The following is a 16440-nucleotide window of genomic DNA, read 5'->3' on the forward strand; positions in this document are numbered from 1 at the left end:
TCAGCTCCATTGTACAGATGAGAACACAGAGGCTCACGGAGAAGCCCCACCTGCCCAAGCCTCCCAGCCCTGGAAGGGCAGAACCAGGCTCAACCCCACATAGTATGAATTCCATACCCAATTTTATAGCCCTCTTTTGAGGCACATCTTAGCTTTTTGTGGTCAGACTCTTGCACCAGAAAATTGTTGAAAACTCATTTTGACCCTCAGAAAAAATGCCACCAGTCCAGAAGTTGCTGTGCAGTTGCAGGAACTTTTCAAAGCTCTGGGGATCCATACACCCAGGCTGCCAAGTCACTGGGTGGCCCTGGGGCAGGGTGGGGGTGTTACCAACACTCTCTGGCCTCTCAAGGACAAGGACAAGGCTGCAGGCGCCATCCCCCCAGCTGCTCCTCGGGTGGCCCCAGCGCTAATGCTGGGCTGCCTCTGCCTGCCAGGGAGGAGGAGGGTCAGGGGAGCCATGGGCTGCTTAGCACAGCAGGGTGGACTTCTAATGAGAACCAGGACCTGGCTCCATGCTCCCTTGTGGGAGCTGAGGAGGCTCTGCAGGGGGCAGGGGTCACAGTGAGGGTGAGCCGTGGATGAGCACACTCAGGTTCCCAGAGGTCACGTGGTGTGCCCAGGCTCTGCCAGCCCTCAAGGGCGAGAGCCAGCTCCTCCTCTGGGGCCACCTGGCCTGCCTCCCTCGACCACTTCTTTGCCTGCCCTGGCTGGGGTGGGTGGGCTCAGACTACCTCCGCCACCCCCACCCACAGCCTTCCTCTCCGGTTCTGGGTAAACATCCTGAAGAACCCCCAGTTTGTCTTCGACATTGACAAGACAGACCACATCGACGCCTGCCTCTCGGTCATCGCACAGGCCTTCATTGACGCCTGCTCCATCTCTGACCTGCAGCTGGGCAAGGTTGGCCACCCTCGGAGGCCCTCAGAGAGGTCTTTCTGAGAGGAGAAGCGAAGGGGCTCAGGTCTGGGGGATGAATGGGTCAGACAGATCATTTAGACAGGGGAAGACAACCCAGAAAGTGGAAACTGCATCACTGTAGACTTGACTGCACTTGCCTCAGGTGTCCTAGTGCCAGCTCCAGCATCTGGTCCAGAGAGCCAGGTGTGGGGAAGCCCATGAGTGTGGACAGCCTGCTTGGTTGGCACTTCATTGAGCACCAGGCCGGGTTCCAGGTCAAAAGCCATTTGAACAGGGCATTCAGTAGAGGGGTAGGGGAAACAGGTGACCAGGACCTGTAAGGTCTGCACAGGAGGGAGACACACAAAGCATCTGAGGGCAGAAGGTCCAGCTGGCCTCAGAGGGTAGAGATGGGAGGGACAGCCTGTAGACAAAGGAGTGGCCTGCGCAGAGGCAGGGAGGAGAAGCGCCCTGGCTGCTATGGGCAGTGCAGGGAGTGCGTGGTCAGAGCTGGCACTACAGCACTGGGGGCAGCACTGTCCTTCACTTAGCCCCTGCATTTCAGAGACAGCACGAGAGGGAAGCAGCCATCATTTCTCACACTGTATCTCAGAAGGCAGACGCTCCTGACAAAGAGCCAGGAGTGTACTTGGCACTCCGCTTTCAGGCCTTAGAAGCCCGCAGAGGGAAATATTCCACTGAGCCACTGCTCAGGCATCCAGAGATCTTAGCCATGGAGTCCTATAACCCCAACAAGGACACATCTTTGTTATGCCCAATGGGCTGCGTGCAGCCGAGAGCTGGCACGGGGCCCACGCACTTTTCCCCCTAAAAGAGGAGGCCCCACTCCAGGTCATTGCCCTGACAGTCCCGGGGAATGTAGGGCAGGGGTTCCATGAAAAAGGGCGGCAGAGGGAGGGGACTGAGGCCAAGGCTGGCAGCGTGGGCGACGTTCAGTGACGCAGGGCACAATGAGGCCATTTATGTGGCAGGAGGGATGAGGACTTGTCCAGAAAAAGAGCAACTCTGCCCATCCTCCACCAGCCCTCTAACTCCCTCACTTTTCTCTGCCCAGGATTCCCCAACCAATAAGCTCCTGTATGCCAAGGAGATTCCCGAGTACCGGAAGATCGTGCAGCGCTACTACAAGCAGATCCAGGACATGGCCCCGCTCAGCGAGCAGGAGATGAACGCCCATCTGGCCGAGGAGTCACGGGTGTGCTGGTGTTGGTGCCCTGGGCCTCCCTGTCCCCACAGGGCAGACAGCCTTCTGGGGTGGCCACGGCTTCCTCTTGTGTACCTGCAACTCCCCTTGGCTTGTTTTTCCCAGAGCACAGGGCTATTTCCCAGGGGGAAGAGGAGCGAATTTAGGGTTCGGAAAGCCATCTTCTCCCCCAGGACTTGTGGGGCCTGTTTATTTAACTGGAAAATTGGTGGGGGTTGGGGGTTGGGTCCTGCTTTGACTGTTGGGTTAACCACCCCAACTTCCTGCCTTCTTGTTTCTCATAGAAATACCAGAATGAGTTCAACACCAACGTGGCCATGGCAGAGATTTATAAATACGCCAAGAGGTATCGCCCTCAGGTAATACCCCAGGGCAGGTGGGCTTTCTACTCAACTACATTCATCCTGGGACGTTTGAACTTCATTAGTGGTAGACATATGGGGATGTGTTCTCCCCCAAGGGCCAAAGAGGAACCCCCTTCCCCCCCAGCTGTGGCCCAGCTGACCCCGTGACTCCCCTCAGATCATGGCTGCCTTGGAGGCCAATCCCACGGCCCGGAGGACGCAGCTGCAGCACAAGTTTGAGCAGGTGGTGGCTCTGATGGAAGACAACATCTATGAGTGCTACAGCGAGGCCTGAGACGTACCGGGCAAGAGCCTGTCAGCACTGCTGCGGGGGAAACAGGGTGCCCACCAGGCCTGGGCCTCATCTTATGCCTGGCGTCCTTGCGTCTGGCTGGGAACTACCGAGCAGAAATGACTGGGGCAAGGGGATAAAGGAGGAGCCGCTCTGAGCCAAGCAGAGGAGCCCTGACCCTGGCCCCGTGGGCACCTCTGCCCGCTCCCACCTGCCCCCAGATCGCCTCTGGGATGGGGACCTTGAATGCCACAGCCAGTGCCTGGTAAAGCTCAGCCTGGACTGTGCCCACCACTCACTCTGCTGAGAAAGCCCTGCCCATGCGGGTGGCCCAGCACAAATCCGGGCAGAGGAGAGCACCTGGGGAGGCTGCAGCCCAGGAACACTACCTCATCCAAATTGGTGCAGGGTGCCTCCTTGAACCAGCCCTCGGTTAGTTTCTGCTTTAACCACCAAAGTTATCTGTTTCCCCTCACGGGGGAGGACCTTGACCACAGGCAGATTCAGTGTTCTGTTTTTGTTGAGGGAGCAGCTACTGGTAGAGTGGGCAGTGCCCACTGGCCACAGGTGGGCTCTGTGGGCTTCTCCCCAAGTGGGCAGGGGCTGAGAAGAGGGGACAGGTGCTGGGAGCTTCCAGCCCCCCTGTAAGGAGAGGGGCTTCCCGGGCACCGAGGCTGTAGCTGGGCTACTCAGTCTTGCTGGAGGTGTTTCTAAAGATAGCACCACTTTTTTGTTGTTTTTAAAAAAGCTTTTATATATTAAAAAAAACTTATGCGCCAACTGTGAATAGCTGCCGCTTGTGCAGAGGACCTGGGGAGGGATCCTGAGAGGCTCCCAATGCAACACTGGAAACGACTGTTCCAGAGACAGGCAGACCTGGCAGAGACCCCCCCTTAGCGCCCTGAGCCATCACCAGTTCTGTCAGAAGCAACAACCTTCTGTGGCTGCTCTAGCCGTTCAGTCCCTGCGCAGCAGAAACAGCCAGAGCTGGGACTGGCTAGAGGGGGGTGACCAGGATTCTCTGGAATCTTCTTTATAATAAAAGCCTGATGGGAAAACCTACTGTGGGCTCCAGCCTTTGTCCTGAGACCGCCAAGCAGAGAATGGAGCAGCTTCTTCACCCATTTGTAATAGAAAGTGTGTGTGTGTGGCTTCCAACCCTGCCTCAGCCGTTCTGAGGTTTGCGCCAACACCTGTCGCGGTGTTTGACAAGGCAGTCAGACCCAGCAAAGGCTGCATGTGCGCCACAGGCCAGGCCCAGAGCCGCCGTTCCTTGGACTCTGAGGACACCCATGGGACCCCTGGGAAAGTGGCACTGCTGCGGTGTGCTCCCTTGGGGACCAGGTTTATAACAAACCACCGAGGAATAGTTTGTATACCTGTATAATGGGACAATATTGCGTCTCAGCAAGGTCGAGGAATTTCCCAGGTCACGTGACCAGGAAGGGGCAAAGTGAGGACCAGGATGCAGGAGCCCCGGATTCTTCTGTCCCATCTTTACTCCAGGTCACAGGCCACGGTGGCCCCAAACTGTGTGGAGAGCTCAAAAGTGAACACTCTGGAAAGGGAGCTCAAAACACTTGCCCTGAGTTTCTCATTGAGTTTGGAAAATACATTAATCCCATCTTCTAGACAAGAGAACAGAGGTGGTTTCTCCCAACTTAGCTTAACCCTGGACTCCGTTCCCAAAAGGGCATGCTGTTCCTTGCCACAGCGTGCGAGTGTGATGGACTTGGGGTCAGCACACACACACCCGCTTCCAGGCCAGCTGCTGCCTCTGGCCCTCAGCTAGGGTGAAATTCATCCCCCACTCCCAGGAAAAGATCACGAGGGAACCCAGGCCCCAGATTAACAGCAATTCCACTTAATTTTTTCCCATTATGAAGGAAAAATAGGTAGATGTCTATCTGTTGAGAGCAAGAACTAGGACAAAAGACTGACAAAACTGAAACAAAATCCCACAAATGCCAGTTCTAGAATTAATGAGAAGAGAAAAGTAAACAACCTTTTGCTTTAAAAATAGCTTTTTCCTGTAGTGGCTTCTGGGTGGAGAGATTTCTTTATATCTTTCAAATTTTCTATTCTGAGCATTTGACTTCTTTTTATTAAGCAGCAGATTCTCTAATTTAAGTTATGGGCACATTTGATAGTGTTGGGGTGGGGGAAGGGAGAGGGTGTGATTCTAGAATGAATACACTTAGGAAGCACAAAAGCATGAAAAAAACATAAGCTGCCCTAACCCCCACGGTCAGTATTCTCCAGAGCACCAGCCTACGCTGAGTGTGTGTGGGGGGGTGAGGGGGGGTGAGGAGTAAACTCAGGATCAGGGTGTACACACCATTTTGCAACCTGAATTTTCTTCCCAACAATATGTCAGTAACATCTTTCTATGTCATTAAATATTCCGCAGCCTGTCTTACTTAATGTCTGATTAACATGCAATTCCTTCTTGAAATTTAGAAATAACAAGTGGAGGAAATCTCTGGTTTCCGAGGTCATTTCTCAGCACAGAAAGTGGCCAACTCCATGAGCCATCTGCTATCTTGTCTGGGGCCCTGAAGCTCACAGGCAGGGGGAGAGGGTCCCTGACCTCTGAGGGTCCCAGGAGAGTGGGGAACCCGGTAGAGCATCCTCAAACTAAACTCCTTGCAAAAGGAAAGAAACAATTGCAAATAAGGGAGGTGACTTGCCCACAGTCTCATGGATGCCAGACACGGCTCCACTCCCACGTCCCCAGAGGTGACCCCCGCAGCCCCGTCCAAGCCATGTAGGAGCAGACCCTCCATGGGAAGTGCCAGCTCAGCCCCCACCTGCCGTCTGCTCCTAGTGCCCCTTGGGGCCCTGCTGGCAGCCACATTACAGATACCCCAGGGAAACCGCCAGTACAGCTAGACAAAGTCTCCTGTGGGCCTTCGGGGCACAAAGGGAGCAGACTGATGCCCCATGCTGGCAGCCTCAGTTTCCCTTCCTGCCCATCCGTCCCCTTCTCAAGTCCCATCCAACTTTGCTCTATTCTCTGTTTAAATCATCCACCCTGCCTAGCTCAGCTGTCACCTCCCTCCATCCCAGGGTAAGTCTTCATTTCAGGAATAGTAATGTCTAGACCCAAGCTGCACTCAGCTTTGATCCTTCTGTATCCAACCCATCCGCTAATCCCACCCAGACAACCTTCAACTTCTACCCAGGACCCACTAGCCAGCCCCTCTCTCCGTGAGCAGCATCCAGGCTGGCCATCCCTCTCCCTCCTTCCCCAGACTGCAGCAGGAGCCTCCTCACTGACCTTGCCCACATCCCCCTGCCTCTGCAACAATCTGGATAAAACCCAACATGCTTCCTACTGGCTGACAAGGCCCTTCACAATCTAGCCCTTGTCTACCCTGCAGCCCTGTTCTGCAGGACAAACCACCCTGATACCCCCTGGCTTAAAACAACAGAACCATTTATTTTGCTCATGAATCTGCAATTTGGGTGGGACTTGGCAGGGAAGGATCCTCGCACGGTGGCACATTGGTGCTGGCTGGTCAGAGAGCTCAATCAGGGCTGAAATTGGGTGCCTTGGTGCCACTCCACGAGCTGCTGGGGCTTCCCACAGAGTGGTGGCTGAGTTTGAGGAGTACCAAAAAACTGAAGCCAAAACACAAGTAGAAGCTGCCAGTCTCTTAAGGTAGGGGTGCGGAATCTGTCAGAGTGTCATTGCCACTGTATTCTTTTGGTCAAGTAGTCACACGACCCATATTCAAGTATCAGGGACACAGACTCCAGCTCTCCCTGGGAGGGGTGTCAGGGATGTGTGTAGAACACAGCAGACCTCATCTCCCATGACTGTTCTCAGTGGGGTCTGGTCACCTGGGCCTTCTTGCAGCTCCTTGAGCCTGCCAACATGCTCCTGTCTTGGGGCCTCTGTGCCTTTTTTCCCTGTGGGCTTAAACGGCTGTCCCCTTCAGACACAGGCCCCTGGTCAGATGCCCCCTCCTCAGAGAGGCCTTCCCACCCTGCCTAAAACAGCAGCCAGCCCCACTTTTCCCTCGGGCTTTTCTCAGGGCACAGGCACCAGCTTCCATGAAGGTTGGTCTAGCGCTGGCTGAAGGCTTTGCCACCTAGAGCGGTGCCTGGCCCACAGTGCACTCCAGTTCCTCTCTAACCTCTCCCTTCCAAAGCTGGAAGGCGGTTTCTAAACACATACATCAGTCACCCACTGCCTACCACTCTCCCTAGCTCTCTTCTAGCCCCAAGAGAAAGTTGCTTCTGCCTGCCAGGTCTTCCCAAACCCCAGCCCAGCCCAGAGGCTCAGGCCCACCCCCACCCTATGCACCTCTCCAACCCACACATGCCCATCCTTCAGCCCCACCCCTCACTCACTGCTTTCCGCCTGCAATGCTCTTTCCTCTCCTCTCTGGCAACCACTGTACATCCTAGAAGACCAAAATCTACCTCCTCATGGAAGCAGTCCCAGATCTCGGGGCTGGGTTAAACACCCTTCTGTGCCCCTGAGTCCTGACATCAGTGTCCCAGACCCTCACATCACAGTCCATTCTCCCCCAGGCAGGAGCTCCTATCTGGGCCTCTGCATTGGCCAAGTAAACAGTAAGTGCTCAGTGGATGTTTATGAGAGACTAATTGGCCAAATCTTTGGACCTCAGGCTCCAGCCATACCAATTTGTGAAGAAAAAAAAGTCTTTATTTTTATTGATAAATAGGTTACATAAAAATTGTACCCTCATTAATTTGAAAAAAAAATACTCAAAAAAAAGATAAATAGGTTACAATTAAATAAACAGCAATGGTTTGCTGGGGGATAAAAACTGTCTCTCTTCACCCCACCCCCGGCTTTATGCTTCAGCCCTCTTGCTGGACACCTTGGATGCCGAGGCCTTAATGGACAGCCTAGGCCTTCTTGAGCCCACTGGGACCTCTGTCTTCCTGGCCAGGTATGCAGGTGCCGTCTTGGACCCACTGCCCTTAGCAGGGGAAGCTGCTCTGGCGTTTGGTCTCTCCCTAGACCTCTGGGCAGCTGTTCCTTGAGGGGCCTTGGCTGTCACCTTCTTTTTGGTTGGGGAAGCAGCTTCATTCTTCATCTATAAGAGAGTAAACCCAGAGCAAAGTGACAGAGCTGGGCAGGGCTGGGCACACAGCTCAGAGCTCACATGGGTAGCACTGACATCTTTGGACACCTAAGCTTCAGTCCCTTGACTGTGAAATGGGGATGGCAACCACCAGAGAGTAGAGGGCCAGAGAGAAGAACCTCCCACCCCAACCCCGGGCTGACCTCTATAGTGGCTGGATGTAGGCTGCTCAAGCTTTGGCCTGTTCAAGGTGGGCAGTCAGACCAGGAAAGTCACAGGGGCACCTACCTTGCTGGCTGTGGGTTTGGAACTTACTTTGGTTTTCCTGTGGGCCTCAGCATCTCCTGGAAATTAGAGGGAGGTGTCATGTGGGCAGGAAGGTTCAGGGACTCCAGAGCCCCCTTCCTACCTGGGTCCCAGATCCTCACTTGGCTATGTGACATGGGACAAGTTTTTTGGCCACTCTGAGCCCTTAGTGCCCTAGTCTGCAAGCTGGTTATCACAGCATCTCTCTCTATGATGGTTGGGGCCTTAATCGGACTACTTGCTCCCTGCAAAGCACTAGGAAAGATCCCTGTTCCACACCCACCCACACTATAGGCTCCTGACAGGTTTATCAGCCTCTATCTAGTCCAGTGTTTTTCAACCTTTTTTACCTCATGGCACACTTGAACCTATAGTTAAACTTCTGCGATACACTTAAATCGTATTGATAAAAAAAAAAAAAAAAAAAAGAAAAGAAAAATGTAGCTCAAAGGAGTAGGGCACTTGTCCCATATGCTGGAGGTAACAGGTTCAAATCCAGCCCCAGCCAAAAACTGCAAAAGAAAAAGAAAAGAAAGAAAGAAAAAAAAGAAAAATAATATACTTATATACTTACTGTTCTTTGAACTTCTTTAAAAAAATTTTTTTTAGACAGTCTCACTTTGTTGCCCTCTGTAGAGTGCTATGGCCTCATAGCTCACAGCAACCTCAAATTCCTGGGCTGAAGTGATCCTTTTGCCTCAGCTTCCCAGGTAGCTGGGACTACAAGTGCCTGCTACAGTGCCCAGCTATTTTTAGAGATGGTATCTTGCTCTTGCTCAGGCTGGTCTTGAACTCCTGAGCTCAAGGAGCTCCACACACCTTGGCCTCCCAGAGTGCTGGGAATACAGGCATGAGCCACTGTGCCCGGCCCTTTAAAAATTTAATTAATGATCTTTAAAAATGTTCATGGTACACCTAAGATCCTCTCAGGGCACACCAGTATGCCACGGCATATGGTTGAGAATCACTGCCCTAGTGTGTCTTCCATAATGGCAGCTAGGATACATTTTAAAAAATAATTCTACCCAAGCTTCTCTCTGGCAGAATCCTTTTGTGGCCCCTCATTGCCCTCCAGGCTCCAGCTGCCCTTCACAGCTTCTCCCTCCCTACACTGCAAACAGAACTATTTGCAGTTTTTATGCCTCCAGGCCTTTGCAGGATTCTTATCCTGCTTGGGACACCTCCTCCAGGAAGGCTTCCCAGATCCCTGCCTCAGGAATGAGCCAGGCTCCTAGTCTGTTTCCCCCTGTATGACCCTTGAAATGTTTTCCCCACTTTCTGTACCATGTCCCATGAGTCCTCTATAGGCAGCCCCTGGATTATGAATGAGATAGTTTCTGTAGGTTTATTCTTGAATTGAATTTATGTATAAATTGGAACAGGTGCATTTACCCATTACCTGTATTAGCCTCCATTCATGAGTCATATGTCAAATGTTTATAACCTGGGGACTACCTACATGCCTCCAAGTCAAGCCAAGCGCTCCGGGCACATGTGCTAGATAAGCACACCCCCTTCCCCAGAGCTGGAGGTTCCGTCCTGCCTCAGCCGCTGCTGCAAACCACCAGCCCCACGTGCCCCACCCCCACTCACACACCCACCTTGGTTGCTCCTGCTGCTGACCTTTGACTTCCCGCTGAGCCTGCTGGCTTTAGAAGGGGCCTGTGTGGCCTTCTCTGGCTTTAGCGGGGCCTTCCTAGCCTCACCCAGTTTTGCCTTTACGTCCGTGGCCTTGCTGCCATTCCTGAGGGCCTTCTCCTTGGCTGTGTGTGGTTTGGGAGGCGCTTTCCTCACCTCTCCAGGCTTCCTGGCTGCCTTTTCCACCTCGCCCAAGCTGGGAGGGTCCTTCTTTGCCTCATTTGGTTTCTTGGGGCCCTTCTCCTTGGTCTCCCCAGCTCTCCTGGGGGCTCTTGAGGCAGCTGTCCTCCTGGACTGGACTTTCTTCTTGCGCTTGGGTACTAACTGGAGGAGGAGAGTGTGGGGGATGGGATTGAGAGCAGAAATTCTGGGGGTCTCCCATCCCTACACCCTCAGCAAGACTCTAAGAAAGAGGCCCCATTCCAAACAAGGGGCTAAAAAAGTGGTCAGGGGCATGGGAACAAGATACACAGCCACCTCCTGCCTGACCGTCCTTCTACCCTGTCCCCAGAGACATAGCCTGTGGATCTCTCAACCACCACCTACCCTGCCTTTCCCATAGATCATGGCTCTAGACACTTCCCCCGCCCCATGGCCAGCAGAACACGGGTTTTAAGGGAGCTCTGAACTCACAACTTTCTCCAGCTGCCTCGTCTCATCTTTAAAATGGGGGCTGTCACAGAGGGTATGAGGGTTAGGGACATGTGAGGGCTTCTGGCAGAGAGGTGGTCCTGCCTGTTGAGTCCAGCTCTGATGCCACTACACTTATATCCCCAAATTCTCATGGCTCCATCTATTACCCACCAAGACCAGAAACAACCCTCAGCCCTATCCACTAGCACAACTCCCACCTCCAACCAGGACCCCAGAGGCCCCTTGCTGCCTTCCCCTCCCCTCAGCCCATAGAACCCTTCTTGAACTCTTTTCACCCCACCTGGCCTTGCCCCGAGTCAAGGCTCTAACCCACACCCAGGAGTTCCACCAGGTAGGACATCCCATGATCTGTCACCCAGTAACCTCAGAGACCAGCACACGGTAAGTTGAGAATATTCCACAATGTTCCACAGCAACTATCAGAGAAGCTACATGCCAGAAGGTGGGCAAGAAGCCGTGGCACAGCACAGACAGACCAGCCCTAAGTCTAGGGCCCTGAAGCTTTCCTGGTGGCTAACGGTAGTCATGATGCTAGGGTTCAAGTTTGTCCCATCTGGCTGACCCTTCCAGAGCCTCTTTACCAGGATGGGACTCTCTTCTTTTAAACGGAGGAATGTGGGTTTGGAGCCAGAGAGAGCCGGGAGCAAACCCCACTGTGGTAGAGTTCCAGGGAGGGGCTGAACACGAAGAAGTGATGCCACAGTCCCCTGTATCTGCCAACACCCTGCGAGGCGTGAAGAGGGTCACTAAGGGGACCCAGGCAGGTGGGAACTCTGAGGAGCAGCCTTCCCCGGGGGGGGGGGGGTGGTGGTGGTGTTCTTCCTGCTGAGATGTGCAGGAAGAACAAGAGAGGACAAAGGGAGAAAGGCAGCCCAGGAGGAGGCAGCAACCATGCAGAGGCGGGAGAATGTGAGGGGCAAACGTTCAACCCACGTGCTCACTTTGAAGCTGCCGGTGGCCCCCTTGGCCTTGGAGTTGAGGGGCCTGGTGAGGAGGCCGCGGCGCAGGCCGGTGGCGAGGGCCTGCTTCAGCAGGTACTTGAAGCGGGTGACATCCACCGTTGGGTACTTGTTCAGGATGTAGAGCTTGATTGCCACCACTGACGTGCCCCGGCGCTGCTCCCCTGCCTGCAGCGCCTCCAGCACCATGCGCAGAACCGGGGGATTACGGCGCCCCACCAGGAAGGTGCTATGGCCTGTGGACAGACAGCAGGACGTCACCAGAGGCCAGATGACCCTCAGGCCCAATCAGAGTCAGAGCAGGATTTGAACAATCCGTGTGTGGGGCGGGGGGGGCAACCAGATAAATGTGAACACTAGAAGGAAATACCGGATGATCTTAATAAGGATAATACTATTGTTTCAGGTGTGCAAATGGTATCGCAACTACTTTTTACAAGATTCTTATCTGTTAAAGATAAATACTGGGCTATTTACAAATGACAAGTGCAGTCCAAGATTTGCTTTGAAAATAACCCAGTTGATGAAACAAGAATAGCCTCAAACTGGTGACAGTTGTTGGAGTTGGGTGATGGGGGCAGGGAGTGGGAGTCATGTCACATTTTTTTGTATCTGAAAGTTTTCATGATAAAACATTATGAAAGATTTTCATTCCTAGGTATATATCCAAGAGAAATGGAAACATGTTCACAAATTTGTACGTGAATGTTCATAGCAGCACTATCCGTAATAGCCAAAAGGTGGACAACTGAACTGTCCACAGTGAAGATAAATGGGCCACAGACAATGGGTCCGACAGAGAGGAAGGAAGCCCTGACACCTGCTATCAGAGGGGTGAACCCTCAAAACAGGCTAAGTGGGAAAAGCTGGCACATAAGAAGTGATCAGACTGAGCAAATCCACAGAGGCAGAAAACAGACCAGTGGTGTCTGGGGGAGTGGGGTGGGGATGTGGAGTGACGGCTAATGCACAAAGGTGTTTCTTTTTAAGGCAATGAAAAATATATAAACTGGCTCAGCGCCTGTAGCTCAGTGGCTAGAGCACCAGCCACATACCCTGGAGCGGGTGGATTTGAATCCAACACAGGCCTGCCAAACAACAAGGACAACTACATCCAAAAAATAGCCTGGCATTGTGCTGGGCGCCTGTACAGTCCCAGCAAGAGAATTGCTTAAGCCCAAGAGTTGGAGGTGGCTATGAGCTGTGACGCCATGGCACTCTACCCAGGGTGAAAGCTTGAGACTCTGTCTCAAAAAATATATATGTATATATATACACGTATATATTTGAGACAGAGTCTCACACTGCCACCCTGGGTAGAGTGTCATGGCGTCATAGCTCACAGCAATCTCAAACTCTTGAGCTCAAGCAATCCTCCTGCCTCAGCCTCCCGAGTAGCTGGGACTACAGGCACCTGCCACAACACCCATCTAGTATTTTCAGTAGAGACAAGGCTGGTCTTGTGAACTTAAGCAATCTGCCTGCCTCAGCCTCCCAGAATGCTAGGATTATAGGCATGAGCCACTGCACCAGGGTATGAAAATATTTGAAAATTGATTGTGAAGATGGCTATACAACTCTGAATACACTCAAAGTCATTGCATACTTTAAACAGGTGAATTGTGTGGTATGTGAGTTATTTCTCAACTAGCTGTTATTTTTTAAAAGTTTCAAGTAAGAAGGATCAACAGGTTGGGGGCAGAAGCATTAGAAGGTGTCAGTCACCACTCAGTACATAAAAAATTTAAATATGATCAGTGTAACCTGGCTTATTGTACCCTCAATGAATCCCCCCCCAAAAAATTTAAATATGAAATAGGGTTTAAATATGGTAAATAGTGGTTTCTAATCAATCTGTAGAATATAAAGGCTAAAAAAAAAAAAAAAAAAAAAGGAAAACTGCTTACAATATGTCATAACCAATTAAAAACTTTTTTTTTAATAGAAAAATGAAAATGACCCACCTGAGGCTCGGTGCCTGTGGCTCAGCAGTTAGGGCGCTGGCCACATACACTGAAGCTAGAGGGTTCGAACCCAGCCCGTGCTTGCTAAACAACAATGACAACTGCAACAACAATAACAAAATAGCCGGGCATTGTGGTGGGCGCCTATAGTCTCAGCTACCTGGGAGGCTGAGGCAAGAGAATCACTTAAGCCCAAGAATTTGAGGTTGCTGTGAACTGTGACGCCACAGCACTCTACAAGGGTCACATAGTGAGACTCTTGTCTCAAAAAAAAGAAAGAAAAGAAAATGACCTGCGACACTAGATATAATTCAATTCCACTCCTGCCACTTACTGTGTCTAAAACATTCATTTTCCCAGGAGTCAAAGCCTGTGCATTGGTGGAGGCCTGGGTCACCCCTAGAATCTCAGAAGCTTCACCCTCCCCTTTGGGCCTCAGTTTTGCCATCTGTACAGTGGGGATGGCGCCTCTAAGGAGGGTGAGCCCTCCCATCTGCAGTGTTACAGGGTTTCCTAAGGGGTCCTTGGCCTGACCTCAGGTAGCCACTTCAACCCTCCCACAAACCATGCCCATCCCACAGAGCCACTTCCAAGGATCTTCTCCCAGGCCTGTCCCCTCCCTCCTCCCTCATTCAGCACTTACTAAAGGCCTGCTGTATACTAGGATGTATACATCCTCCCTTTCCTCCCCTAAACCTGCCCTCCATCTCCTCTCTCCTAGGAATACCCTCTGCTACTGCCCCACACCTGCCCAGACATCCAAGCAAGAACCCAGAGGCCATCCTGGGCCCCCTCTCCACGGCCTCCACTTCACACCTGTCCATGGGCTGCTCTCTCTACAGTCTGGCCTCTCCTCTCCCAACCCTTAGCCCCAGCCTCCTCCGACTCTTTCCCCTTCCAATGCATTCTCCTCACTGCATCTCACATAGGTCACCTCTCTGCTTGAGAAACACCCCCCCACAAAGCTCCCCATTGCCTTCAGTTAAGAGTGGGCCCACCTAAAGACACCATGGAGACCCTAACTACCCTGCTCCCTTCTCACTGTCCCTCCCCCGCAGCACAGAAGGTCTCGGCCCCTGCTGTGCTTCCTGCCCCAGGTGCTCCTCTCCCACTGGGTCATCCAGCAGTTTTCATCCATCCTTCAAGGCTCAAAAAGCACCTTGATTTGCACACCTTTCCTGACTTCCCAGCCAAGAGTGAAAAATTTCATCATTGTACTCCCTGGCACCTGGACCCCTTCCTCCCCTCCAACTCTGGAGCCTTTGCAAATATTCAGAACACTTCCCCTGGGTGAGAATTATCTACCCTTCAGGCCTTACCTCTTCCGGGAAGCCTTCCCTGACCTCCCAGAGTGAGCCAGGGCCCCCTCACTTGGCTGTCCAGGTTACTGCCATTAAAATCCCGGCCATGTTACCAAATGGCATCTATTAATGAGGTAGCCTTCCCTGTGAGACTGGGAGCTCTTCAAGGGAATGAGCAGGGTCTCTTGTCTCGGGGGACATGCATATCCAGAGAAACCCTGAGTCGTTTGTTGATTAAAAACAGGGATGCCCAACCCTGGCCCCAGTCCCTCTAATTAGACGCCCTGCAGCTGCAGCCCTGCCCCGGAGGAAACAGGCTCCAGCTGGGCCGGCCTGCTCCGTTCACCCTCTTTCCCTGGGTGGAACAGGTCTCTGCCCCCAGGCCCTCCCTGGACCCTGCTACCTGTGGCATCAGCTCTTCTGCCAATGGGCTGGGCCGGTTGAACTCAAAAGCTTCCAGGGTGGATGTCGGAGCCTGGCTGGGAAAGGACAAGGAGGGGTGGGGGAAATAGGCTTGCAGGGATGAGGAAAGGCTGCATCCTCTTGCTCACCTGGCTTTTCAGACTCAGGAGACCTGGATAATCCTGCCGTGGAAGTTGAGGTGGTGGAGGTTTCGCTGGTGACGCTCCCAGGAGCCATCAGATAGGCAGTTGCAGCTGACTGACCCCCTGCTCCAGGCCTGATGCTGCTGTGCCCACCCGCTCACTATATACCAGCAGCCTCCCACTCTCCAATTAGCTCTGATTGGGCTGGGGCCCTCAGAGCTGCTGATTGGGGCCAGAGGGGTGGGATGGGTCATACCAGCCCTGCCTTCTACACAAGAGCCCCAGCTTTCCACTCACTCGCATGTGATTTTGGGTGGGTCACTTGACTTCTCTGAGTTTCAGCCCCCACAGCAAAGTGATAGGGGCTGAGATGCTCTATCCCTCCCACGCCCTCTGCCCACCAAGGGCTGGGGAATTGGGGGCACCTGTGTAGTCAGGGTGGCTGCCAAGGCCTTCTAATGCCACTGGGCAGGCAATGGCGTACCCCAGCATCTGCTCCAGTTTGCAGGCCACTGCTGGCCTCAGTTCCTCAAAAAGTAACAGTTGGAGGCCGCCCAGTGTGGTCGGCCCAGAGCAGACCTCTCCCCAGGGCAGGCAGCAGCTTCCCCTGAGGTCAGCCAGGCTCTCTGGGCCTGTGCCCTCCTTTTTATTTTGTTTTTTTAAGAAATAAATTATTAAGGGATGAAAGAACAATTTTTAAATAAAATTGCTTAGCAAAAGTCTTCATAAATAAGGACCATGTCCATTGGGAAAATAAACAAAGAATATAAATAAGCAATTCACCAGCCTAAAGGCTGATAAACACAGGAAAAAATATGCTTAACTTCCTTGGCATCAGGAATATACACATGAAAATGATGATGAAATACTATTTTCCCCATCAAATTGATAAAAATTGAAGTGTTGGCAAGGATACAGAGAGCCAGGCCCTCGCTGCCCCTGCCAGGGTAGAAATTGGGGCAAAGCCCACTTAGGATGGTATTCCCTTGAGCCCCCAAACTCCACCTCTCTTACGTTATTTGGAAAAGAAAAAAAAGCAAAGTTAGCACTAACTTCCAAGTGAACTCCCTAGGGCCCGACTAAATTACTCTCTTGCTGTAGAATACTCTCCAGCCATCTAAAATGACAAAGTCGATTAAAGCACAGATGAGGTTGTATTTCACACCCAGCAGAAGGACAAAGATTTCAGAGTCTATTAATGCTGAGTGCCTTGGATGTGATGAAACGGGAAGCCATTGGGGGTGAGTGG

The 16440-nt window shown here is 52.5% G+C and overlaps 2 protein-coding genes across 3 annotated transcripts in view; one reads left to right on the forward strand and one right to left on the reverse strand.

The window, feature by feature from the left end:
* PLXND1 (plexin D1) overlaps positions 1–3837 on the forward strand; it is a 54020-nt gene extending 50183 nt beyond the window's left edge. For both annotated transcript variants that reach the window (XM_053599162.1, XM_053599161.1), the window contains 4 exons: positions 756–903; positions 1976–2116; positions 2410–2484; positions 2648–3837. In XM_053599162.1, coding sequence (XP_053455137.1) covers positions 756–903; positions 1976–2116; positions 2410–2484; positions 2648–2764 — 481 coding nt within the window. In that variant the 3' untranslated portion in view covers positions 2765–3837. The remainder of the gene's footprint in view (positions 1–755; positions 904–1975; positions 2117–2409; positions 2485–2647) is intronic.
* Positions 3838–7590: 3753 nt separating this feature from the next.
* LOC128591580 (histone H1.8) lies at positions 7591–15285 on the reverse strand. Its single transcript, XM_053599180.1, is given in 8 exon segments — positions 7591–7836; positions 8113–8168; positions 9732–10092; positions 11364–11617; positions 13030–13032; positions 14146–14175; positions 14928–14930; positions 15198–15285. Coding segments are annotated over 8 exon segments (1041 nt in total).
* Positions 15286–16440: the final 1155 nt, after the last annotated feature.

This window comes from Nycticebus coucang, chromosome 8 (genome assembly GCF_027406575.1).
Source record: "Nycticebus coucang isolate mNycCou1 chromosome 8, mNycCou1.pri, whole genome shotgun sequence".
NCBI classification, from domain to species: Eukaryota; Metazoa; Chordata; class Mammalia; order Primates; family Lorisidae; genus Nycticebus; species Nycticebus coucang.